General features: G+C 55.7%; 1 protein-coding gene and 1 long non-coding RNA gene across 4 annotated transcripts; one reads left to right on the top strand and one right to left on the bottom strand.

Moving 5' to 3' along the window:
• Positions 1-8: 8 nt before the first annotated feature.
• Positions 9-24,393, top strand: NR4A1 (nuclear receptor subfamily 4 group A member 1). Of its 3 annotated transcripts, XM_017861510.1 has the most exons (8): positions 9-152; positions 4,800-4,919; positions 18,895-19,772; positions 20,592-20,721; positions 21,056-21,207; positions 21,619-21,821; positions 21,914-22,092; positions 23,579-24,390. In XM_017861510.1, the coding sequence occupies exons 1-8, from the start codon at positions 59-61 to the stop codon at positions 23,833-23,835; spliced, it is 2,013 nt and encodes a 670-aa protein (XP_017716999.1). In that variant the 5' UTR covers positions 9-58; the 3' UTR covers positions 23,836-24,390. The 3 variants fall into 3 exon arrangements, with proteins under 3 accessions (XP_017716999.1, XP_017717001.1, XP_017717000.1); XM_017861512.1 differs by lacking the exons at positions 9-152; positions 4,800-4,919 and adding an exon at positions 6,123-6,892; XM_017861511.1 differs by lacking the exons at positions 9-152; positions 4,800-4,919 and adding an exon at positions 15,954-16,115 and having other exon boundaries at positions 23,579-24,393.
• On the bottom strand, positions 6,899-15,813 carry LOC108521592 (uncharacterized). The gene is made up of 3 exons (XR_001883223.1): positions 15,345-15,813; positions 14,691-14,896; positions 6,899-7,940 (listed from the first exon to the last, which is right to left on the bottom strand). It is a non-coding gene; the product is annotated as an uncharacterized LOC108521592 (long non-coding RNA).
• Positions 24,394-25,708: the final 1,315 nt, after the last annotated feature.

The raw sequence follows: 25,708 nt of genomic DNA, 5'->3' as shown, positions 1-25,708 counted from the left end.
CGAGGCGGCGGAACTGGCGGGGTCCCAGCGCGGCGCCCGCGACCCCCGGCCTCCAGGCATGGGCGCCCCTGCGGCGCAGAGCGGCTCAGGGCCTGCTAGTGCGCGACCCCGGAAAGCAGGAGTGGAGAGGCGAGAGGAGCCCGTGGGGCCAGGTGAGGGACCGCCGGTGTGGCGGGAGGTGGGCCCCGGAGAGGCCGGGCAATCTCGCGTCTTTGGTGGATGCCTTGGGGCGGGCTCAGGGCCACGCCGGAGTCCCGCTTGGAAACTGGGGAGTCGGGGGAGGGACTGGATTCCCAGCGGAACCTGCTGGCTCAGAGTCAGCCCCCAAGGGCGACGGCCAAGGCTTTCTCTCCCCAGTCCGCCAAGGGTGGGGTTTGGCCCACGAGGGGCGCTGGAGGTGGCCAGGCCAGAGAAATTCCTTCCATTTCCCCGCCGGCTGCGGGAACCGGTTCCAGGAGCGCGGGAGCTTCCAGGAGTCTACTAGGAGACCCAGCCCGGAGGGACGGATGCTGCGCGACGCAACCCCTTCACGGGACTGAGTCAAGAAACCAAGGCTGGGGGTCTCGTGGAATCAGGCGGAGCTGGGGATTAGGACTTGGGGCTTGTGTCTCCCAGGCGTGTTTTTTTTGTTGTTGTTTTTTTTTTTTTTTTGCCGCAACATCTTCCCTCCTTGTATTGGGAGGGGTGGGGGCGCGGGGGCGTCTGTATTTCCAGACCTCCTTACCATGGTGGTCTGTGTTGAGGACAGGACGCAGTTCCCTGACTTGGCTCATTCCCCTCCACAACCTCCCCCCCCCCTTTTTTTTTTTGAAATGAAGTCTGGCTCTGTTGCCCAGGCTGGAGTGCAGTGGTGCGATCTCGGCTCACTGCAACCTCCATCTCCCGGGTTCAAGTGAGTCTCCCGCCTCAGCCTCCCCAGTAGCTGGGACTACAGGCGCCCGCCACCACGCCGGCTAATTTTTGTATTTTTAGTAGAGACAAGGTTTCGCCATATTGGCTAGACTGGTCTCGAACTCCTGACCTTGTGATCCGCCCGCCTCGGCCTCCCAAGGTGCTAGGATTACAGGCGTGAGCCACCGCACCTGGCAGGCTCATTCCGTTTTTATGCCTTCGTTTTTGATAGATGACCTGGTGGACAGAGGTGGTTTACAGTGAATTGTTAATTTGGATGTGGGGCTAGTATTAGCGGCACATTGGGAAAGCGCAGGCTGGGCAGAGGTCGGTTTCACAACAGTTATGCCCAGTGGGTGCTGATGGATTTGGGGGCTGTTGTCAGCCTGGCCTGGGGCCCTAGTGGTGGGGCAACAAGACTTGCTCCTAGACCTACTCCAAGTGAACATTTAAGATCAGTGACTTGGATGAAGACTTAAAAAGGAAGTCAGCTGACTCCTTGTAGTCATCCAGAGCTGTGAGGAATAACAAGTGCATAGTATAAAATCAAGATTCTAATTGAAGGCAACTGGGCAGAAGGATGGGCCGAGATTAACAATGTGAATGTGACTGACGAGGCCTGTGCTGAGGCCTCTGCTGGACTTAAGAAAGTCAGCTGAGGAGTTCAGGCCCCGTGCCTGGCTCAAAGGCCCAGGAACCCAGGCCCTTAGCTTCTGAGCTGCTCTCTGGACGGAGGCTGTGGGATTGCTCTGTGCAGTGTGAAGCCTCCATCCACTATACAGCTCCAAGTGGGCGGTAGGGGGAGCAAGAATGCCTGATTCTGGACTCCTTGGTTAGGCTCCCTGGGTTCTAATCTCAGTTTTGCCAATTCCTAGCTGTGTGACCTTTGGCAAGTTGCTTAACATTTCTTTCTGGGCCTTAGTTTCCTCATTGGTAAAATGTGCATAATAATAATCCCTTCCTCATAGCATTGTGAGGCTGAAATGAGAAAATGCATGTAAAGTGCTTAATGTATCTGGCACATGTTGTTTAACAAATATTAGCGGCTGTTGTTATTGCTAATAGTAGTAATATGCCCATTTCTGGGTAGGGATATTGGCCAATGTAGAGCTTGTACTCAGGAGGCCACCAGGGCCTGTCAGGCAGAGGGCCTGTCAGCAGTGTCCTGTTACAAGGGGCAGTTTAGCTAAGAAAAGACTAAAATACTTGCTAGGAAGGACTAGAATGAGGCTTCCTGTGGGCCAGTGCAGGGGACAGAGCTGGGATCCAGGGACTTTTAGAGTCAGGGATGTGATTCAACATAAAGAAGAACGCTGTGGCTCTTGGATCTGCCCCCAAATGGAAGGGACAGCTCTTGAGCTGGAATGCTGTCCCCACCTAGCTGACCTTCCTCCCAGCACAGCTCCAATGCAGGCATGTGCACCCCCTACCTTTCCACGCACGCTTACTGAGCACCTGCCAGTGCTGAGCAGAGTTTAGAGACTGCAGATTCTGCAGTGATTGAGATGGACAGCATCCTTACATTCTGGTTGGGTAGACAGGTGATAAACCAGGGAACAGATGTGAACATTAGACCTCTGATGAATAAAAATCAGGCTAGTGTGGTGGGGTGGGGGTGCAAGCTGTTCAGGGAGGTGACATGGGAACGGAAACCTGGTTGATCAGGAAGAGCCAGTTCTGGGCAGAGGGAACAGTGGATGCAGAGGCCCTGAGTGGGGAGAGAAGGCCCATGTGAGGGGACCACAGTGAGTGGCTGGGAAATGAAGTTGGTGGGGAGCAGGAACTGGGGACTGAAATCTGGCCTGATGGTCCACCCCATTTGGGGGTCACTTTCCCCTTCTCCAAGCCCACTCAGCCTTTGATGTGCCCTCTGCCCAGTGCAGATTGTCCTTGTCCTTGGTTCATCCCTTATCAGATCCTGGGGCTCTGGGATCTTGGTGTGCTCATTCTTGGCTCTCCTGTGGTTCGGGGCACACTGCCTGGCTTCCAGGGGGTCCTCAGTAAATGCTTGTGGTGTGACTATTGAGGGGGGCATTTTGATCTGGAACAGGCAGGGAAACAGATACCTGCTTGAAGATGCTAAGATCATTTGTGGGCACCACCAGGTGCCAGACTCTGGCCCCTGTTCTGAGAACCAGATGGGGAAGACCTGGGTGCTCAGGTTGGGCCTGATTATGGTAGGTGGTATTTGGCCCTCCCTACCCTTCCTCCTCAGCAGTGGGCTGGCAGGGAGAAAAGACAAGGCTGGGGGAAATTATAGACCAGTTTCCGGGGGATGGGAGGATGACACTGTCATCCTGGAAAGCAGGTGTAGTCCATGGGCTGGGGCAGATTGGAAGCCTCGTCTTGCTTTCTGTTTAGGGTTAAAGGTGCTTCAGATGTTCCAGTCTGCCCTGCCTTCCCTCCTCCTTTCCTGTGGCCTTTTCCTGCTCCCCATCATACCCACAGGATCGGGAGGGAGGGGTGCTGGCAGTGTCATAAGGGGAGAGCCTGGGTACTGTGGGCCAGAGGTCCTCCCCTTGGCCTGTAGACCTTGGGCAGAGGTCAGGAGGACGAGGAAGCCCATTGCCCACCCTCTGGGGTCCTCCTCCTCTTTGTCCCTCCAGCTCCCATCATCTCCTTCTCTTTTCCCAGACCTCATCTCGGTCTTAAGGGCAATCCAATAACCAGTTAAGGCCTGGTCCTGCCCTCACTCTGGAGCATAGTCGAGAGGAGAGAGCAGTGGAGTGGGTGGAGGAAGAGAAGGGGAGATGTGGGTCAAGGTACCCTAGCTGAACGAGGTTAGGGGAGAGCTGAAGAGGCTGGGGTGTGGGGTGAGGCACATAGTTGGCTTCCACCCTGGAAGGAGAGGCCAGGTGTCCAGGGTGCCTTGGACTAGGAACCAGGGTCTGTGGCTAGCTTTTATGTGTGTGTCCTCATTGAACTTGTCCTATTAATGATATGTAGCAGATAATGTGTATCTAGCACTGTCCTAAGTCTTTTTTTACACATTAGCTTTTTTTAGCCGGGTGTGGTGGCTCACGCCTGTAATCCCAGCACTTTGGGAGGCCGAGGCGGGCGGATCACGAGGTCAGGAGATCAAGACCATCCTGGCTAACACGGTGAAACCCCGTCTCTACCAAAAATACAAAAAATTAGCTGGGCGTGGTGGCGGGCGCCTGTAGTCCCAGCTACTCGGAGGCTGCGGCAGGAGAATGGTGTGAACCCGGGAGGCGGAGCTTGCAGTGAGCCAAGATCGTGCCACTGCACTCCAGCCTGGGTGACAAAGCGAGACTCTGTCTCAAAAAAAAAAAAAAAAAAACTTTTAAAAAAGCCTGCTGATAACCCTGTGATTGTTAATTTTAGAGATGTCATCATTTTTACAGATGAGGAGCATGAGGTACAAAGAGATTATGTAATTTGCCCAAGGTGATAAGCAGTGGAGCTAGGATTTGAACCCAGACAGTCTGGGATCCCACATCCACTCTACTCTGAGTGGAGCCCCTGCCTTTTGGGGGCCTCTGAGGCTTTAGGAGCCAAACTGGAGCCCCTTAGGGAGAGAGGGGTATTCCGCTCTATCCTCACAATAGCGCCCTTCCTGTGCCTGCAACATGCCCTTTTGTGCATGTCAGAGAAGGGTATGAGGTGGAGGGACTAGATGCTGATGTGTTTATATGGCTCTGAAATGCCCCAGATGCTGTCAGCAGCCCCTGGCCACACCCTACACCCCTGGAAGCAGATTGCCTGGGGCTTAGGTCCCCAGGCTCTGATGCCTAACCCAGGGAGGTCCTTGGGCTGGCTTGTCCCCCTCTTGCGGCCTGGATCCTGCCACTGCTCCCATTCCTGTGTGTCCTGGCCATGCTGTCTCCAGGGAATGTGCTTGCTGGCTGGTTCACTTCTCTTCACTCACATCGACTCTCCCTCTGTAGGCCTCCACCATGGACAGAGGCCAGGCCCTGCCCCTCCCAGGCAGCCTGGTTCCTTCTCCTGGGCCCTGACGGCTGACAGGATAATGTGGTTGGCCAAGGCCTGTTGGTCCATCCAGAGTGGTAAGTGTTCTGCTATTGTCCTTTGTACACCCCTCCAGCAGGTGGGGTTGGGGGGCAGAGGTGGGGTGGAGCTGCCCAAAGCGGATGTGGTTAGGGGGATGGAGGGGAAACCCCGCGGAGGTGGCAGCCGAGGTGCTGTTCAGTGTGGAGGATCTGATTTCTTCAGAGGTGGGGGTAATGTGGGTGTGGGGACTGGGGAAGCCTTATTTTCTTGGCAGGATAGGCTGGAGGGCTCTGGGCCCAGGTGACATGGGCTGGTAGGAATAGGGGATGACAGCTGCTCCCAAGGCAGCATGTGCCTGGTTCCAGGAAGCAGATAGGGTGGAATAGGGTATCCGGGGACTGGGCTGGGAGCATCATGGGGCAGACGTGGCAGTGGGGAACTGGCCTGTCTCCCGGGTGTAGACACTTCTCCAGGTGAGTGCATGAAGGGAAGGCTGGGACCTCCACTCCCTCGTGGAAAGCATGGTGCCTGTCCCTCCTCACTGCGGCAGGCCTGAGGGCCTATGGAGTCTGTGGTGTGGGGGGCGGCCTCTGTGAATGGGAAGGCAAGGACAGCCCTTCCACTACTTGTGATCTAGCACATCTTCTCCACTTACAGAAGAGGAGACTGAGGTACAGAGGGGAGAAATGACTTTTCCAGGGGTCCTGCAGTAAGGATGTGTAGAGCCAAGCCCAGAACCATGCCTCCTGGGTAGCTGGCAAGCACTGGCGCCTGGTCTGACGGTGGAGGACATAACTTCCTTGACTGAGGGTGCTTCCAGAGAAGGCCCACACTGATCTGGGACTGAGAGCTGGAGGACGGGAATGGGATTTCCAGCAGGCCTTTCCTGGGGACATGAGATGGGGCCAAGGGCACTGTAGTCCTGGTTCTGTGCCTAAAGGAGCTGGAGCTCTGCCTTACACCCCAGACAGACAGGGGCCATGAGATTCCCTTCCTCTTTCCCTGGAAGAGGGCCATCTCTGAGCAGCAGCCCTCCCAGGCCATGAGAGATCTTGGATGAAGCAGGCGCTGGCTCTATCTCCCTCAGCTTCCCAAACACTGTTGCCTCACAGGGTGTCAGCGTTCAGGGTGCAGAGAGCCTTGGAGAGGTGGCTGGGGTGGGGAGGATGGGGTGTCTGGTCCCAGCCTGGAGGGAAGGGGGAAGTCCTGGGAAGCAGGGCCTCCTGTTCTGGGGGTGGGGCTGGGTGCACGCCTGGCCTCCCAGTGGCAGCAGGTGCTGTACCACCAACCTCGTGCTGAAGACGGAGAGGAATTACTGTAAGAGGCAGGTGTTCTCTGGTCAGCTGGAGATCTGGACTTGGAAGGCACGTGAATGTAGATGACAGCAGTGGCCAGGTGTCCCTCCCTCAACTCGGCCCCCACATCCACCCCCAGTCCAGACCCAGCTTCCTAAGCACCCAGCTCTCCCTCTGGGTACACAGCAGCCTTGGTGGGCAGAATTCCTTGTGTTTACCTCGTCGTCTGGGTGATGGTGGTGATTGGGTGGAACTCCCATGCCAGATACACTGCCAAGGCCACCCTGAGGGGCTGCCAACCAGGGCCCCATGAGTGCTAGAGCTGCTGGTCTTGTGACGTGGGCACCTGTCTGCCAGGCCCGGGCATGGGCCCAGGGTCACGCTCATGCCGGGGCTCCCGTCAGCTGACTATTTTGGGCTCTTGCTGACCTGGGCCAAAGTCAGGCCCAGCCAAGAGGGCCCAAAGTGGCTCCCCCCATCCCCAGAGGCCGGCTCTGGTTTCTGCTATATAAACAGAGGAGGACACACCGGCTTGGAGGCAGCACCACATCCAGAGCCTGCTCAGCTGCTGCCCGGCCTCGGCTGCGAGGATAGGCTGGCTGGGCAGCACGTCTCTCCCCACAGGGCTCCCTGAGGCTGCCAGAAAGAGCCCCCAACCAATATTGGGATTCTCCCTTCGTGCGGTTGTCCAGGACCTTTGTCCAGGGTCAAAGCAGATCGTGAGGAGGAAGCTGGTGAGTCTTGGGACGGGGACATTGAGGAATGGGAGCTGGGCTGTTTGGATTTTTTCCCATTGCGACTGTCATGCCAAACCCTTTGGCCTTGGGCTCTGCGGGGAGGAAGCAAGGGTGGCTGACAATTGGAGGCATGAGTGTGCAGCTTGACCACAGCTGGATGACAGTAGTTGGACTTGTGAACGCTATGACTGAGAACTGGGAGAGGTGGACAGAGACAGGTGATGCGGTCTAGCTCCTTCCTCAGAGCTTCCCCACAGGGTCCGTCTTCCTCTCCTGTCCGCCCTATCTGGATGAGGCACTGGTCACTGCGGCAAGTTTGGTGTCCATTGGGGTATCTCAGGATTGGCTTCTGAGTGGGGGCCCCTGAGCCCCCACCAGTTGGGACTGAGTGGCTGGGCCAGGGGCTTGGTGCCCTGCTGAGCCCTCAGCCCCTGGCCTGTCCCCCTTGTCGGGCCTCCCAGCTGCTTTGGGTGCCTGAGAAGCAGAGCTGGAGAGAAGTCTGGCAAGTCTGCCAACCAGCTTGCCACAAACACGCTCCGGGACCTGGGCCAGGGACTCTGGCCCAGCATGGAACAGGCAGCAGCTCCTTACGTGGGAGGCTCCTGTGCTCTCCTTCCCAGTTCTCAAAAAAATTTTTTCCCCTTTCTGAACGTGAGTCTCTAAACGAATCCAGAGCCTGTGACTAAAAATACTTTAACAATAGGAAAGTGCATCAGTCTTTCCGGCTGGGACTCGTTATCAGAGGGTTTTTATTTTGGAATTTGAAATTTTGCCCGCATGGGCTGGGTGGAGACCTTGGGCCGAGGCAAGGGAATTTGGTGGGTGTTGATGTTCTGCAAGGTGGTGGGAGACCCTCCAAGGTGAGAGGAGAAGAGAGCTGGCCAGGAGCTGAGCAGACTGAGGGGGAAGCCGAGGGAGGTTCAAGGCGTGGGCCAACCTTTCCCAAAGGAACTCCGTGATCTTGTCAGTGTTTTCCAGCCCCGTCTGGCTGTTGTTCCTGAAGTCTGATCTTACTCTTTTGTGCTGTATGTTAATTTCTTCTGGCCTGAGAGGGAGGGAGGGAGGGGTAGGGAAATCACTGGACTGAAGATAGCCTCTGCAGCCATACCCTGACCTCCTTCATTAACTGGCTCTCTTCAGAGTATTAATTGACCACTTGCTGCATACAGAGTCTGGAATTCTCCCAGTGCTGGGTAGAGCCACATCACTAGGTAGAGCCACATCGCTGGGCACACTCTCATTTCCTCTCACTCAGCCCAGGAATGGGAGAAGTAGAGATGGGGTTACTGTTTGTAGTTCCTGGAGCAGGAGGGCTGCTGGCTCCCCCGTCCAGCTGAGGACCTTGCTATCTCCTGCCCCTAGGATTCTGCTGGATTCCTAGGATTCTGCTGCAGGCCGCTGTGGTTGTCCCACTGCAGACACGAGTTCCACAGGGCCTAGTGCAGGACTTGAGTATGCATGGATTTTGGTATATGTCGGGGTCCTGGAACCCATCCCCCTGTAGCACTTCCCTGTGCCTTGGAGGTACTGCCTGCCTTCTGACTTCCACCCTCACTTGCCATTACAAGTTTCCCACGACAGTGGGGGAGCCAAGGCCCCAGGCAGTGCTACATTTGGATGTTGAACCTCTCCCTTCCGTTGTGAACTGAATTCTGCCAGCACTGGGACTGGTGATGTCTGCATTAGGCAGATGAGGAAGCAGTCTTGGAGAGGACAAGGGACTGGCTTCAGGTCACACATCAGGCTTGCTATCTCCTGGACAAAGATGCCTCTGATAGCTCTTCTATCTTTGGCCCCTGCTGAGAGCTGAGGGGAAGGGTGAGGGGAAGGGTGCAGGCCTGCCTGGTTCCCTGGGATGCTGGGTTTGGGGAGATAATGATACATGTGCTCATGGTAGGGCTTGGGCAAGGACCAGGAGAGCAGAGCCAGGGGTCTGGGCCTGACCCTTCCCCCCTGGTTCCCAGAGCTGCCCATGGGAAGCCCCCGGGGCAGTAGGCAGTGCTTCCCTGCCCACAGTGCAAATCCCCCTGCCCACTGCCAGAGCAGGAAGAGGAAGTGGCCAGGTCAGGGCTGGTGATAGACCCTGGGGCCGAGGGGAAGCTCCCAGGGCCACTTCTGAGCTGGAGAAAGCGAAGCTCACTCCTTCTGCCCACCCCAGGGGAAGGGTGTGGAGGCCCATGGGTGGGGACAGTCTCAGTGAAAGTAGGGCAAGTTCCTGACCTCTACTCAGTAGGGGCGGGGCCCAGCCCAAGGTGGAGGGGTAGCGTGGGAAAAGGGCTGTGTAATTCCACTTCCTTCATCTCCTGTTTACCCATCTCTACCCCCACCCTCTGGGCTGGGGAATGGTGATGGACATTGGCTGCTCATCTGGGGCCTGCACTGGGCTACTTACCACCGAGGATATATAAAGGATCTTCCTAGCATGGGGTAGGAGACAGTGCCCTTCTCCTCATGGTGTTTACATCTTTGTGAGGGATGGGTCTAAGTACATGATAAATCCCTGGGCCCCATAAGATTTGACTAGGAGGGGTAAGGGCCTGGTGAACTGCTCAGAAAATAAACTGTGTTGTCAGCAGGAGGACCCCTTTCTACTATGAAATGTTGCATTCCCTGCTAACGGTACTTGTGCTCTATCTGTTGATAGAAATAATACATAATAAGAAACAGCCACTGTGGTTTCAGAAGCACACACTTGAAAGAATTGTTCTCAAATTCCATCTGCATCTGGATCCATATGAAGAAATATGTCTCTCTCATTCAGGCGTGGCTATTTAAAAATAAAATTTGGGCGGGGCGCAGTGGCTCACACCTGTAATCCTAGCACTTTGGGAGGCCAAGGCAGGCAGATCACAAGGTCAGGAGATCGAGACCATCCTGGCTAACACAGTGAAACCCCGTCTCTACTAAAATACGAAAACTAGCCGGGCGAGGTGGCCCGTACCTGTAGTCCCAGCTACTCGGGAGGCTGAGGCAGGAGAATGGCGTAAACCCGGGAGGCGGAGCTTGCAGTGAGCCGAGATCGCTCCACTGCACTCCAGCCTGGGCAACAGAGCGAGACACCATCTCAAAAACAAACAAACAAACTTTGGGGGGAATATAACATAATACAGAAAAGTGCACACATCATAGGTGTACAATTATTATTATTATTTTGAGACAGGGTCTCACTCTGTTGCCCAGGCTGGAGTATAATGGCATGATTATGGCTCATTGCAGCCTCAGACTCCTGGGCTCAAGCAATCCTCCCACCTCAGTCTCCAAGTAGCTGGGACTACAAGTGTGCACCACCACAAACTGGCTAATTTTAAAAATTTTATTGTAAGGAAAGGGTCTCATTGTGTTGCTCAGGCTGGTTTCAAACTCTGGGCTCAAGCAGTCCTCTTGCCTCAGCTTCCCAAAGTGCTGGGATTTCAGGCATGAGCCACAGTGCCTGGAGTACAGTCTTAGGAGTACAGTTTGGCCAGGCGCGGTGGCTCATAATCCCAGCACTTTGGGAGGCCAAGGCAAGTAAGGAGTTCACGAGGTCAGGAGTTCAAGACCAGCCTGGCCAACATGGTGAAACCCCGTCTCTACTAAAAATACAAAAATTAGCTGGGCGTGTTGGTGGGCACCTGTAATCCCAGCTACTCGGGAGGCTGAGGCAGAGAATTGCTTGAACGCAGGAGGCAGAGGTTGGAGTGAGCTGAGATTGTGCCACTACACTCCAGCCTGGGTGATAAAGCAAAACTCTGTCTCAAAAAAAAAAAAAAGTGCAATTTGATGACTCTTCCAGAGTGAACATGCTTGGGTGATTATCGTCCAGATGGGGAACTAGAATGCGTCCATTCCCACAAAGGCCCCCATTGTAGGCACCTCCATTTTCAGTTTATAGGTTGTGTGTGTACCTGGTTTTGTGGTTCACTTATAAGACTCAAGGCCCATGGGGCCAGAAGCCACAGCCTCTGGAGGTTAGAGTCTAGGGCCAACAGGTCCTGCACAAAACTGGGAGTTAGGGGACCTGAGTTTCAATCCTGCCCCTGAGCCTCTGTTTTTGTCTTTAAACAATGTAGATTGTAATTCCAAACCTGGAAGGGTTGGGGAGAGTGTTAAATGGAAGAATCCATGTGAAGTGCCCTGGCCAAGGTCTGACCCACTCCCAGTGAGAAGGAGCTTATTATAAATGAGTTAGTTGGATGTAGTGACTTAGAAAAAAAAAAAAAAGAGTTGGGCCGGTCCAGACTCTAAGCTGAGGTCTTGGAGGATCAGCATGATTATAATAGAAAGGAGGAAGGGAAACAGTGTGCCCAATGGGTGAAACAGTATGTGCAAAGTGGGTGATGGGAAGGTTTAGCTCAAGGTCCTTATATGGGGTCGGTGGGGAACTGGGGTGATGAGGGCAGATGGATAGGCTGGGCTGTGGTGTGGGGGCCTGACTACTGGGTGGGGCTGTCTCTTGTTTCCAGCATGACATCTTCTCTACCTACCCTTCTGTGTTGTCATGGCCTTGCCTTACCTTCAGGTCCCTGTCTCTAGTTTTGGATACCTCTCTCATTATTACCTGTTCCCTCCTACCCCATCTCCCTGACAATTAGCTGTTCACTCTGACCTTGTTCTTGAAGGTTAGACTTGCAGGGGGGGTGTCTCTGGCCAGTCTGGGACCAGCATTTGCTTTAGGCCTCCCAAAGTCCACATCAATTGTGCCTTTCTCCAAAGTTCCACTAGCTGGACTCCACTCTCTCAGAGGCCCAGGCCATCCTCCCTGGAGGGCCCACAAGGCCTGGGATCCCCAAGCCCCTTTCACCTCTCTCGCCTTTATCTTAGGCTAGGTGCTCCACACGGGAACCTGCATCAGTGGCCCCATCTGTGTTTCCACAGAGGGACTTTGCCTTTTTCTCCTTATTTACTTATTTTCAGAATGTGGTGTGTTGAGCACCCCTACCATTCCCCACCCCTGCAAGCATGGCCAGGTGGCAGCTGTAGTTTCTTATCCTCCTCCAGGCTTTGGGGCAGCAGGACTGCAACCTCCATAACCTGCAGCGGCTTGGGGAGGTGGGGCCTGGGTTGCAGGCCCAGATCTGGAGGCTAGATGCTGAGATTCAGACCAGGGACCTGGACAGTTCCTCACCACACTCAGTTTTCCTTGGGCTTGTGGGTGGGCCTACCTCACAGGATGGTCTGTGCCACTTTTTACAAATGCGAAGTTGTTAGGAGGAGAGGAGGGTGCCTGAGCTTGAGGCTGGTTCAACTCTCAAAGAGCTAGCAAGGCTGGGCTGGGGGGTGGTGGCTCACGCCTGTAATCCCAGCACTTTGGGAGGCTGAGGCAGGCGGATCACAAGGTCAGGAGATCGAGACCATCCTGGTTAACACAGTGAAACACTGTCTCTATTAAAAATACAAAAAATTAGCTGGGCTTGGTCCGGGGCGGGCACCTATAGTCCCAGCTACTCGGGAGGCTGAGGCAGGAGAATGGCAGGAACCCGGGAGGCGGAGCTTGCAGTGAACCGAGATCACGCCACTGCACTCCAGCTTGGGCAACAGAGGGAGACTCCATCTCAAAAAAAACAAAAAACAAAACAAAACAAGAGCTAGCAAGGGTGGAGACTGAGCACAGACTGGTCAAGCCATAGACAACACACCTGTTCTTGCTGGTTAGCAGGAAGAACATTGGCTTGGCTGATTATCTTTTGCTACCTATTAAAATTGGTTTTATTTTGGCCAGGCACAGTGGCTCATGCCTGTAATCCCAGCACTTTGTGAGGCCGAGGCAGGCGGATCACGAGGTCAGGAGATCAAGACCATCCTGGCTAACACAGTGAAACCCCATCTCTACTAAAAATACAAAAAAATTAGGCGGCATGGTGGCGGGCACCTGTAGTCCTAGCTGCTCGGGAGGCTGAGGCAGGAGAATGGCGTGAACCCGGGAGACGGAGCTTGCAGTGAACTGAGATTATGCCACTGCACTCCAACCTGGGCGACAGAGTGAGACTCTGTCTCAAAAAAAAAAAGTTAGTTTTATTTTCTAGGGAAGGCCCTGCTAGGGTGGAGGGAGACATCCTGGGGCAAAGCAGGTGCTAGGTGAGGAAGCCAGCCTGTGACACAGCTGGGATAGGTTCCACCACCCAGCAAGTCGCTGTGTGCTCCTGAGCAAGGTGCAGCTTCTATTGGAACCCTTGTCTCCTAATCTGCAAAATGGGAGGACTTGAATTCTTTTTTTTTTTTTGAGACGGAGTCTCGCTGTGTCGCCCAGGCTGGAGTGCAGTGGCCGGATCTCAGCTCACTGCAAGCTCCGCCTCCCGGGTTTATGCCATTCTCCTGCCTCAGCCTCCCGAGTAGCTGGGACTACAGGTGCCCGCCACCTCGCCCAGCTAGTTTTTTTTGTATTTTTTAGTAGCGACGGAGTTTCACCGTGTTAGCCAGGATGGTCTCGATCTCCTGACCTTGTGATCCACCCGTCTCGGCCCCCCAAAGTGCTGGGATTACAGGCTTGAGCCACCGCGCCCAGCCATTTTTTTTTTTTTTTTTTTTTAAAGCTGTGGAGTCATTTTTCACAAAAGGATTCCACAAAATCCAAGCAAAATCTTATGGAAAAGCCTAAGAGAAAGAAAAGCAAAACTTTGGCTGAAATGAGGTAGGGATCCTGGATGGGTCCAATTGGCAGCATCCTGCCCACACTTCATGTTCAACCAATGGCCTTGAAGGAAGATGGTTTGGGGCAACCCAGAGCTCTCTGCAGACGCATTCACGTTGAGACTATGCTGGGATGGAGGGTTCTGTCAGGTTCTGACCAGATCACTGAAGGCCATCAGCATTACAGTCACCCCTCGGTATATGAAGGGAGTTGGCTCCAGGACCCCAACTTGTACTGTGAATACTCAAGCCCCACTGTTGGCTCTGTGGAACCTGCAGATACTAAAAGTCGGCCCTCTGTATATGTGAGTTTTTGGATCCATGTTGGATTGAAAAAATCCCCAAATCCCTGTATAAGTGGACTTACACAATTCAAACGTGTTGTTCAAGGGTCAGCTGTATGAAGACTGCTCCATCTGTGGTGGACAGTGAGGCTTTAGAAAGAGAAGATAGGCAGGCTACTGGATAGTCTTCATGGGTGTGGGCAAGGAGTGGTCACTGCACGCAGGCAGTTGGTCTGTGGGACCAGTGAGGCATGGGCTGTGGCTGGCAGTAGGAAAGTGGGAGAGGCTGAGTGCAGTGGCTCATGCCTGTAATCCCAGCACTTTGGGAAGCCAAGGCAAGAGGCTTGAGCCTGGGAGGTCGAGGCTGCAGTAAGCCATAATCGTGCCACTGCACTCCAGGCTGGGCGACAGAACAAGACCTTATCTCAAAAACAACAAAACAAAAATGGGGAGAGGAAAGGACCCAAGAGATGTTCCAAAAAAGAATTTCAGGAAACAATGAAGAGTTGCAAATGGGGCATCAGGAGCAAAGATTAGGTGGCAGGCAGGGGGTGCAGAAATGATAGGCTCTGTCTGAAACAGCTGAAATTTGAGGTGCTTGTGGGACCTTTGAGTGGGCAGAAGCGGGGGCTGGAGACGAGGGTGTGGGAAACCTGTGATGGGGGTTGAGGGCGGAAATCAGGAGCAGGCAGAGCCTCCGGGGCAGAGGAAGTCCTGTGGGGTGACCAGATGAGGTGAGAACAGGCTGGGTGGGTGCAGGCTCAGTGGAAGCAGAAACTCATGGATATTGACTTACATGGGAAGAAGGGGAATGGTTGGGGGTCGCAGTGGGGTGGCAGGGCTCTCTTTTCCTTGTGGGTTTTTTTTTTTTTTTTTTTTTTTTTTGCCCTTCCCTCTCCTCTTACCTTGCCATGAGGGCTCCCCAGGTTCAGGAGAGATCAGGGTGGACGGGTGACGGCCAAACCAGGAAAAGCTCCAGGTGGCTGCAGCCTGGTCTGTGCCCAGCAGCGCCCTGGCGGGCTGTTCCGCACTCCACCGGGCAGGTGATTGATTACTGGTCAGAGCTGCCTCCTCAGAGGTGCTGGAGGTGGGGTGGGAGGGTCGGTGCTCCCTGATGTGGACAGGGGGAGGGGGATTGATAAGAGGCGTGGAGAGATCCCTAGAAGTGCAGTCTGTGCCCTGGGTTCCACCCGTGTGCCACCACTTGGCTGTGTGACCTTCAGCAAGTGCCATTATTTCTCTGAGCCTGTTTATTTATAAAATGGGGAAGAGTTGACACAAGTTTGAAAAGATTTCTCAGGCTCCACCCGGTTCTGAAATTCGGTAATTTCCCAACTAGGGTGCACTCCCCCTGTAAGGGACTGGGGAGGGGACGGTGCGAAACCAAGTTCAGTTTGTGGAGCCAGAGCTGTTGGCCGAGCTTGGGCCTGGCCAACCCCTGCCCTCTGGAAGGTCCTGTGTAGGGAGACTGCCTGGAGGGACTAAGAGGGGGCTTTGATGTCTCAGGGGCAGCCTCTCAGCCTGAGATCCTGCTGGGGAAGCCGCGTCCTGTGCACTACCTGCGCCTAGGGCTGAGGTGAGGGCGCAGGCTCCCCAGGGTGTGTCCAAGTTGCCTATCCCAGCCCACGGCCTGTCCTGACCGCCCAGCAGCGGCAGCAGCGACACCCTAGGGCTCCAGAAAGGTGCAAAGGCGGGGCGGGGCTCGGAGGGAGCCAGAGGGGCCGGGCGCGGTTGGCTCCCAGGAGCAGCTGGAGGGTGAGGAGATCCTCGTCCGGGGAAGCCCCACGGCCGCGTCTCTACAGCGCCCCTTCTCGGGCTCTGGCCCTCCCGCTGGTTATTTTGGACCTGGGGGCCCCCAGCTGGGACCCGGGTCCGGTGCGGGGAGCCTAGTGGGCCTGGGAGTTGCTATTTTTAGCGGGCGCGGCGGGCGCGAGGAGCCTATTTATAGATCAAACAATCCGCGCTCCCTGCGTCAATGGAACCCCGCGTGCGTCACGCGCGCAGACATTCCAGGCCCCCCCTACTCGCCCCGCCCCCTCGGGCTCCCCGGGCCGCGCCTCCCCCTGGCCGCCTCCCGCCGGAACCGCACCGCCCCCCGCGCCCTTGTATGGCCAAAGCTCGCCGGGCGGCCTGCGTCAGTGGCGCCCCCGCCCCTCCCCGTGCGTCACGGAGCACTTAAGAGGAGGGTCGGGCTCGCCTGGGGAGTCCCAGTGGCAGAGGCTGCGAAAGTTGGGGGAGTGCACAGAAGAACTTCGGGAGCGCACGCGGGACCAGGGACCAGGCTGCGACTCGGGGCGCCGGTCCGGGCAGAGGCAGCGGGAGCCGGCCGGGTAGGTTCCCTTCGGGGAATGTGCATCTGTTTTTAGGGGTGGTGCATGAGGGAGATGGGTGTACACGCGGGCAGAAAGGATGTTGTAGGGCCAGCATGTAGGAGGGTGGGTGTAGTGTGCAGCTCTAGTGCAGCGGGATGAGAACCCAGGTCAAACTGGAAACTACCGGGTGCGGAGTAGGAGGTAGGGGAGATTAATGCCTGCAAGGTGGAAGCCACAGGGAGTTGGGGTTGGTGCCAGGAGTAGGGACTTGTCCAGCAGGCGGCTGGCTTTTCTCCTAGGGTGCCCAACTGGGCGCACGGTGCTCTGAACTTGGGTGGGTGTGGATGGGGATCACAACACCGTGGGGGAACAGGTACACAGAGCTTTGGTGCTGCTGGGGATCCATACGAGTCCAACTGGGACTGGGTTTCCAAAAGGCTCTTCTTCCTCCCAGCCTGTCAGCCCCCTCCCAGTGTCCCAGTTGTTTTCTTAACAGTTTAGAGGCTGTGGCTGAGTTGGCAGGGGTTCCCCACCCTGAACTTTCTGTCTGAGGTGCCTTAGGAAGCCTCCGGATCACTGAAGGAAGTGACTGGCTTGGTAACTGAGCTGTGGAGGGCTGCTTGCTCTGTATTGAATAAAGGAGGCTTCTTGGGGTCAGGGGCAGGGTCTCTGGAAGCACAGGGAGGATTGATTTCGCTGGGGCTTGGATCACGTGTGTATGTGTGTGTGTGTGTGTGTGTATGTATGTATGTGTGAGAGAGACAGACAGACAAAGAGAGGTGGAAACCCTTGTCCTTGGGGATCCTGGATAGAGGTTGCCAGTGTTGGAGTCTTGGGGCGGTGCTGCCTAGAGGATACCTTCCAACCATTCCAGCTCCAGATGCGGATCATCCCTATGCCCCCTCCCTCAGTAGTCCCTGTTGGATCTTACAGGTAGGGTGCAGCCTGAGGCTTGTTCAGCAGAACAGGTGCAAGCCACATTGTTGCCAGGACCTGCCTGAAGCCGGATTCTCCCCACTCCCTCCTTCAACCCCGCCTCTTCCTCCTCCTGTGGGACTGCTCCCCCTTCCCATGAGGCTAGATGTAGGTCGTATCTTGTGTTGTTAAGAACCTGCATGAAGGGGGAGGGATTGATGGGGGTTGATCCGGATGTGGGACGTCCAGGTGGAGAAACAGGATTTGAATAAGGCAGGAACGAACGCCCAGTTCTGCCCAACTGCTGTCTTTCCTCCTTCACCCCCAGCCCATCCGTGCCCAGGCTGTCCTAGTGCAGGCAGATGTGGCCACCCTCACCTCTTGCAGGGTGCTGCATGCCTGTGGACTGGTGCCACTGGGTGGGTGGGGCCCAAGCTACGAGGGTCTCTGTTGTCTTGATTGGTTATGTGAATGTCAGGCTAGGGGTGGAGGTGCCCTGTTCGGTCCCGTGGAGTTAGAAGAAAGGCTAGGACCAGAGAGGACTTCCTGGGCTCTTGGCCAGGAGGTGGTGACAGCCTTTACCCCCATCACTGCACCCCTCGATTATGGTACTCTCTGTTCCTGCTTGATTTCTTCTCTAGCTTCCCTCCTTGACTGGTGAGGCCGGAGTTATGCAGAGCCCAGACATGGAGGTTGGGAGGGAGACTGTCCTGGAGCCTCCTCTGCATTATTTTTTGACCATTCTGTGAATGTGAGGATCTGCCTGAATGATGCTATCTCTGTTCAGGCTCTCTTCAGGCTCCTCGGGACTGGGGGTGTGTAACCCCCTTTGCCTGAGCCCCTGGATTCTTCAGGGCACAGACCCCGATTTAGTGGAGGGGCAGAATGTCTTCCACCCACCCACCAGCAGGCTTCTCCTTCCTGCACAGCCACCTTAAGTCTTCTCCTGGTCTCTCTCAGTTCTCTTATTAAAATAACTGGGGGCAGCAGAACATTCTTTTCAGGCACTGTTGTCCATTCTCCTGGGAGTCCAGGGGGCTGTGGTCTCCTTCCTCCCCTTCCCCTGCCCCCAGCAAATGGCCTTTAAAGCTCTGGAGCCAGGTTACCGATGAGGAGGCCTGGGCTGCCTTCCTCTTTGCTTCTGGGAGCATCTTGGGCAGTGCAGAGTGGCTTCCCAGCCCCAGATGGCAGGATTGGGGTGGGCTTGGAATCTGCTGCCTTTGCTCAGTGTACAGGGTTAGGGCGGAAATGGGGGACAGGCTAAGGCCTCTGCGTTAGGCTGCCTTCTTAGGCAGCTGGGCTTTCACTCCCAGCTCCTCTTCCATCTCCACGACATCCTTCTTCCTAGGCACCACGAGGGGAGGAGAAAAGGGGCTTTGCAGAGGCTGGGATGTGCCTGGGAGTATTCCCAGGACGTGCCTGTTTGGCGAAACAACCCAGGGAGCTGCTCCTGAGAGCTGGGCTGAGGCTTTGCTGAGCTGCCTCTCCCACTCACCCTTTTCCCAGCCCCCACCACGCCTTCCCCGGGCAGGGGGGCAGGAGGGTCAGGGGGCTGGAGGAACACAGCTTCCCCCTGTTCCAGCAGAGAAATGCTGGCTGGATGCCTCCCCTAGGGTTCCCAGGCTGACTAGGGTGTGGCTGGCCTTCTGACGGAGCCCACTCATGCTGGGCCGCTGCCCAGGGGCTTTGTGGCATCTAAGTCGAGACGGTACTCAGGCCAGGGGTCAGGATTCCTGGGTGCTCTGGTCCTGGTGCCTCTGTCCCATCTTTAGGCTGGGATTCCTGCCACCTTGCTGCTCTGGGGCCCACATACTTTGAGACTAGGCTATAGGCTTCTCTCACTGACTCTCCTTTCCCTCCCTGGGGTTTCCTCTCTCTCCAGAGATGCCCTGTATCCAAGCCCAATATGGGACACCAGCACCGAGTCCAGGACCCCGTGACCACCTGGCAAGCGACCCCCTGACCCCTGAGTTCATCAAGCCCACCATGGACCTAGCCAGCCCTGAGGCGGCCCCTGCTGCCCCCACTGCCCTGCCCAGCTTCAGCACCTTCATGGACGGCTACACAGGAGAGTTTGACACCTTCCTCTACCAGCTGCCGGGAACAGTCCAGCCATGCTCCTCAGCCTCCTCCTCGGCCTCCTCCACATCCTCGTCCTCAGCCACCTCCCCTGCCTCTGCCTCCTTCAAATTCGAGGACTTCCAGGTGTACGGCTGCTACCCTGGCCCCCTGAGCGGCCCAGTGGATGAGGCCCTGTCCTCCAGTGGCTCTGACTACTATGGTAGCCCCTGCTCGGCCCCATCGCCGTCCACGCCCAGCTTCCAGCCGCCCCAGCTCTCTCCCTGGGATGGCTCATTCGGCCACTTCTCGCCCAGCCAGACTTATGAAGGCCTGCGGGCATGGACAGAGCAGCTGCCCAAAGCCTCTGGGCCCCCACAGCCTCCAGCCTTCTTTTCCTTCAGTACTCCCACCGGTCCCAGCCCCAGCCTGGCCCAGAGCCCCCTGAAGTTGTTCCCGTCACAGGCCACCCACCAGCTGGGGGAGGGAGAGAGCTATTCCATGCCGACCGCCTTCCCAGGTTTGGCACCCACTTCTCCACACCTTGAGGGCTCGGGGATACTGGATGCACCCGTGACCTCAACCAAGACCCGGAGCGGGGCCCCAGGTGGAAGTGAAGGCCGCTGTGCTGTGTGTGGGGACAACGCGTCATGCCAGCATTATGGTGTCCGCACCTGTGAGGGCTGCAAGGGCTTCTTCAAGGTACTGCATGGCCCCGGGTGGGGCTTTTTGTTGGAAATGGAGAGAGGCTGGCCTCTCATCCCGTTGGGACCTGTGGTCACCCCCTGGATTCTCCTCCCAGCTAAGTTCTGTCCTGCAGGACGGGGTCAGCCCTGCCAGGTGGGCCGCCTTCCTGGAGACCCATAGATGCCAGGGCTGGAAGCTTTCATTCGACAGGACACTCAGGGGCCCGTGGGATTGCACAGAGCTGGAGGGAGGGGTGAGATACGGGCAGATATGGGCTACAGGGGTGCCTGGCCAGCCTCTGGTTTTTCTCTGCCTGTCCTCCCCCAACTCAAGGTTCTAGTGGGAAGGGGTGCCCCCATGCTCTCACGTTCCTGGCGTGAGATGAAAGGATCCTGGCGGAGGGTTTGGTTCCTGAGGACCAGGGGTGGACTTGGGAACAGGCTGTGTGTTTGTCCCAGAGATGGTGCCTGCTTAACTTCCCGTCCCCACCCCCAGCCCTTTGGCCCTCTCCTGTCTGCCCTAGGGAGAGGGCAGGCGGACAAGAGCCCATGAAAAAATACAGGTGTCTGGACTGCCGGAGAGACCCTGGTCCCCGATATTGTGTCCTGGGGTCTTCCTCAGAGGGAGAAACCTCCCCCATTGTCTTCAAGACTTTTCTCTCCCCCCCAACCCCCTATCTCTCCCTCCCTTGCCACCCAAATGTTAGAAAAATAGCTGTGAACAGAGAGTGCTTTTGTCTGCAGTGGCAGCAGGATCTGGACAGTCCTCTCCCCTAGGCTCCCCCCTCCCCACCCCACACTCTGACAGCCTGTTCCGTGTTGCCCCCCCACCCAGCGCACAGTGCAGAAAAACGCCAAGTACATCTGCCTGGCTAACAAGGACTGCCCTGTGGACAAGAGGCGGCGAAACCGCTGCCAGTTCTGCCGCTTCCAGAAGTGCCTGGCAGTGGGCATGGTGAAGGAAGGTGTGTGGCTGGGGTGCAGCCCAGCGGGGCAAGGGTAGGCTTGATTGGAGTGGGACCAGCAGGGTCCCCAGGCTTCTGCCCTGGATGACCCGGGGGAGGGCACGTCTTATTTCCATCCCACCTCTGAACCCCAGGCCTTGGAGGGAGGCAGCCTACACCTGCCTGGATTGTGAGGGTGGTGGCAGGGGGAGGTCCCTGTAGGGTACCTTGGATCTCAGGGGCTCTGGGTCCTAGGGACTCGGTGGGGCGCATCTCAGCAGTGGTGTGCACGGCTTGGGCTGAGGGGCCCTTCCTCACATCTCTTCCTTCCTCACCCCTACCCGTTCCTTTGCAGTTGTCCGAACAGACAGCCTGAAGGGGCGGCGGGGCCGGCTACCTTCAAAACCCAAGCAGCCTCCGGATGCCTCCCCTGCCAATCTCCTCACTTCCCTGGTCCGTGCACACCTGGACTCAGGGCCCAGCACTGCCAAACTGGACTACTCCAAGGTGAGGTCCCACCCCATGCCTGCCTCGGAGAGGGCTATGAGTACACGCAGTGCCTTTGTGCATGTTAGGAGAGCTGTCCTCTCCAGAAGGATAGAATGAGAAAGGAAGTTTTAAAAAGAAAGAAAGAAAAGCTACCCCCTCCAGTTTGACAGATCAAAGAGAGGATCCCCCTCTGGGCTGACCAGATGGGAAAATGCACCCCCTCAGGCAGGTGGCCAATTAGAACAATGTGTCCTGTTGGCAGCTGCAGCCCTGGGTTAATATGTGAGACTTGGCAAGCGAGAGCCTGGGCAGGATCTCACATCCACTCCCACTCCCAGGATCTGGCATCCAAGTGTCTGACACAGCCGTATGTGGCAGTGGGTGCAGGACCCTGCCTGGGGTGCTGACCCCACTGGACCATCCTCCTAGTTCCAGGAGCTGATGCTGCCCTGCTTTGGGAAGGAAGATGCTGGGGATGTACAGCAGTTCTACGACCTGCTCTCCGGTTCTCTGGAGGTCATCCGCAAGTGGGCAGAGAAGATCCCTGGCTTTGCCGAGCTGTCACCAGCTGACCAGGACCTGTTGCTAGAGTCAGCCTTCCTGGAGCTCTTCATCCTCCGCCTGGCATACAGGTGAGAGCTGCCGACTGTCTGCCCAGCCCCTTTCCCTGATACACCTGCCTGTGAACCACCCTGATCGCTCTTCGTGCCCATCTGCCTGCCAGGTCTAAGCCAGGAGAGGGCAAGCTCATCTTCTGCTCAGGCCTGGTGCTACACCGGCTGCAGTGTGCTCGTGGCTTCGGCGACTGGATTGACAGCATCCTGGCCTTCTCAAGATCCCTGCACAGCTTGGTTGTCGATGTCCCTGCCTTCGCCTGCCTCTCTGCTCTTGTCCTCATCACCGGTGAGTGACCAGTACCACACCAGGTCCAAGGGAGTGGGTGTCAGGGAGTTGACTGGTTCTCAGGAGGGCACTGTCCCAGGGAGTTTGGTGAGCTGGGATCTAGCACTTTCTGGGCCCCTGCACTGCCCCGGGCTCATACCAACAGTAAAGTAGGGACCATAGGAATTGGAGATGGGCTCAGCTGCATCCAGCTCCAAAGCCCAAGACAGCCTTTGGTCCCAGACTGCCAGGATCTAGACTGCAGGTGTCATGTATGTGGCCTAGGGTATTGGCTTGTTTTTTGTTGTTGTTGTTGTTGTTGGTTTTTTTTTGAGACGGAGTCTCGCTCTGTCACCCAGGCTGGAGTGCAGTGGCGTGATCTCGGCTCACTGCAAGCTCCGCCTCCCAGGTTCACACCATTCTCCTGCCTCAGCCTCCCGAGTAGCTGGGACTACAGGCGCCCACCACCATGCCCGGCTAATTTTTTGTATTTTTAGTAGAGATAGGGTTTCACCATGTTGGCCAGGATGGTCTCGATCTCCTGACCTCATAATCCTCCCACTTCTGCCTCCCAAAGTGCTGGGATTACAGTTGTGAACCACTGCGCCCGGCCAAGGGTATTGGCTTTTTTTTTTTTAAATCTTCTTGTCAATTTTGCTGCATATAGAAAAGTACACAAATGGTAAATTTTTATAAACCGCACTTACCCAACCAGCGCCTTGGTCAAGAAAGAGCACATAACTGCCCCCCAGAACCCATTATTATGCCCCTTCCAGTCATTTGCCCACCCCAAGGGTAACCACTACTTTTTATTTAAAAAATTTAAAAAATAAGATAGTACCTCACTATGTTGCCCAGGCTGGTCTCAAACTCCTGGGCTCAAGTTCTCCTCCTGCCTCAGCCTCCGAAAGTGTTGGGATTACAGGCATGAGCCACCACGCCCAGCCCTTCACTGTGACTTCTGACAGTGCAGATCAGATTGGCTGTCCCTGTTTTGGACTTTATGTAAATGTAGTTCTGCAGGATGGAATCTGGTGTTGAATGCAGAGGTTTTCAGATCTCTGTTTTTTAAAGGAAAGAATCCACCCTCGTTCCTTTTTTTGCTTAAATTGCACAGGGGACCCAACTATATAGAACACAATCAGAGGTACTCCGGGCTGAGGAATGTTGAGTTCTGAGGCTGGGTTTCTCAGAACAGTGTAGATTTTAAAAACCCAATGATCTAGCCGGAAAACCTCAGTTAGGATTTTATTTCCCATTTGTGACCCTGGGCAAGTCATTAGCCTCCTGGGCCTTGGGTTCTCACTTGGAGTATGAGGATAATGAGCGTTACTGCCTCTCAGACTTGTGACGATGCTTACTAATGGCCAACATGTGAACGCGCTTTTGTGAAGTGCCAGCAGAGCATGAGGGGTGGTCGGGGCAGCAGTTTTAGGGGCCTGCGGGAGGCTGGGGCTTTGGGGGCCTGGTTGTCAGATGTGCAGCTAATCCTGTACACTCCCCGCAGACCGGCATGGGCTGCAGGAGCCGCGGCGGGTGGAGGAGCTGCAGAACCGCATCGCCAGCTGCTTGAAGGAGCACGTGGCAGCTGTGGCGGGCGAGCCCCAGCCAGCCAGCTGCCTGTCACGTCTGTTGGGCAAACTGCCCGAGCTGCGGACCCTGTGCACCCAGGGCCTGCAGCGTATATTCTACCTCAAGTTGGAGGACTTGGTGCCCCCTCCACCCATCATCGACAAGATCTTCATGGACACGCTGCCCTTCTGACCCCCGCCTGGGAACACGTGTGCACATGTGCACTCTCATATGCCACCCCACGTGCCTTTAGTCCACGGACCCCCAGAGCACCCCAAGCCCGGGCCTGCGCTGCAGAATGACTCCACCTTCTCACCTGCTCCAGGAGGTTCGCAGGGAGCTCAAGCCCTTGGGGAGGGGATGCATTCATGGGGTGACCCCACGATTTGTCTTATTCCCCCAGCCTGGCCCTGGCCTTTATGTTTTTTGTAAGATAAACCGTTTTTAACACATAGCGCCGTGCTGTAAATAAGCCCAGTGCTGCTGTAAATACAGGAAGAAAGAGCTTGAGGTGGGAGTGGGGTTGGGAGGAAGGGATGGGCCCCACCCACCTGGGCAGCCTTTCCAGCCTCTTGCTGGCTCTCTCTTCCTACCCTCCTTCCACATGTACATAAACTGTCACTGTAGGAAGAAGACAAATGACAGATTCTGACATTTATATTTGTGTATTTTCCTGGATTTATAGTATGTGACTTTTCTGATTAATATATTTAATATATTGAATAAAAAATAGACATGTAGCTGGAACTGGGATTCAGTCTGTCTCTGATGCTCACTCCCCACTCCCCCACCAGACACACCTCATCATTACATAAGAGATGGGTCGCTCAAGATGAAACTTGGATGTTACCAGCCTGAGCTGTCAGGCCTCAGTGTACTTATTTGTAAAAGGTGGATAATAATGACACCTGTTCCATGAGGTTGTTATACAAAGCACTTAGACTAATTTCTGACACATGGGAAGCCTCCACTAGATGTGCCTGGCTCATTGCAGGGGCCTGCAGTGGCCGACTAGCCCAGGTATTGCAGGACCCTAGCAATATACTTAGCCGCAGATCTCAGGGTTGTCACAATTCCTAATCTGGACACATTATTCTCTGATTATTGATTTCCACATCCATAAAACAGGAATAGACCCAGCCTCAGAGCTTTTAGGATCAGAGGAGTGTGTGTAATGTTTAGCATGGGCTGGGTTTAAGTAAGCCCAAATTGGTAGTAACTGTTGTATTCAGTGTTTTTTTTTTGTTTTGTTTTTTGTTTTTTGAGATGGAGTCTCGCTCTGTCACCCAGGCTAGAGTACAGTGGCGTGATCTCGGCTCACTGCAAGCTCCACCTCCCAGGTTCACACCATTCTCCTGCCTCAGCCTCCGGAGTAGCTGGGACTACAGGCGCCCGCCACCACGCCCAGCTAATTTTTTGTATTTTTAATAGAGAGGGGGTTTCACCGTGTTTGCCAGGATGGTCTCGATCTCCTGACCTCGTGATCCGCCTGCCTTGGCTTCCCAAAGTGCTGGGGTTACAGGCGTGAGCCCCCGCGCCAGCCTGTATTCAGTATTTTAACATTCTCAACATTCTCAACATTCCTCCCCACTCTCCTGCCACCCCAGCAAGAGGATCCAGGGATCTGGTGGCCCTCACCTTCTTGGCAAGAAGTCCCTACCTGTGCCTGTGTCCCCATGTAGGCCCTCCAACCCCCCAGGCTCATCAGTTGTTTAGTCAGCTGGCTTAAAATGCAGATTCCTAGGATCTACCCCCAAAGACTCAGATTTGGGGAGGCAAGGGGGCCCACGAAACTTCAGTCTTAGCAAGTACCCAGGTGCTTGTAATGCGGGTAGCCTGGGGCCACCCTTTTAAGAAACAGACCCAGATGGACCTAACCTGAGGCCCACGGGAGTTGGTCACCCTGCAGGGCATGGCACCCTTCTTGTGCTCAGTGCCCGCCCAGCCTGTTTCCTTCTCTAGGACCCAGTAGGAGGCCTGAAGGCAGTGCCCTCACACATGTTCCTCATAGCCCTTAGCCCAGGACCCCCAAATCTCCATCTCCATGGCCCTTGGGAACTGGCTG

Source organism: Rhinopithecus bieti, unplaced genomic scaffold (genome assembly GCF_001698545.2).
Source record: "Rhinopithecus bieti isolate Rb0 unplaced genomic scaffold, ASM169854v2 scaffold_56806, whole genome shotgun sequence".
In the NCBI taxonomy this organism is placed as follows: domain Eukaryota; kingdom Metazoa; phylum Chordata; class Mammalia; order Primates; family Cercopithecidae; genus Rhinopithecus; species Rhinopithecus bieti.
Note: the sequence above shows the minus strand (reverse complement) of the source record. Positions and strands in the feature narration are given on the sequence as shown.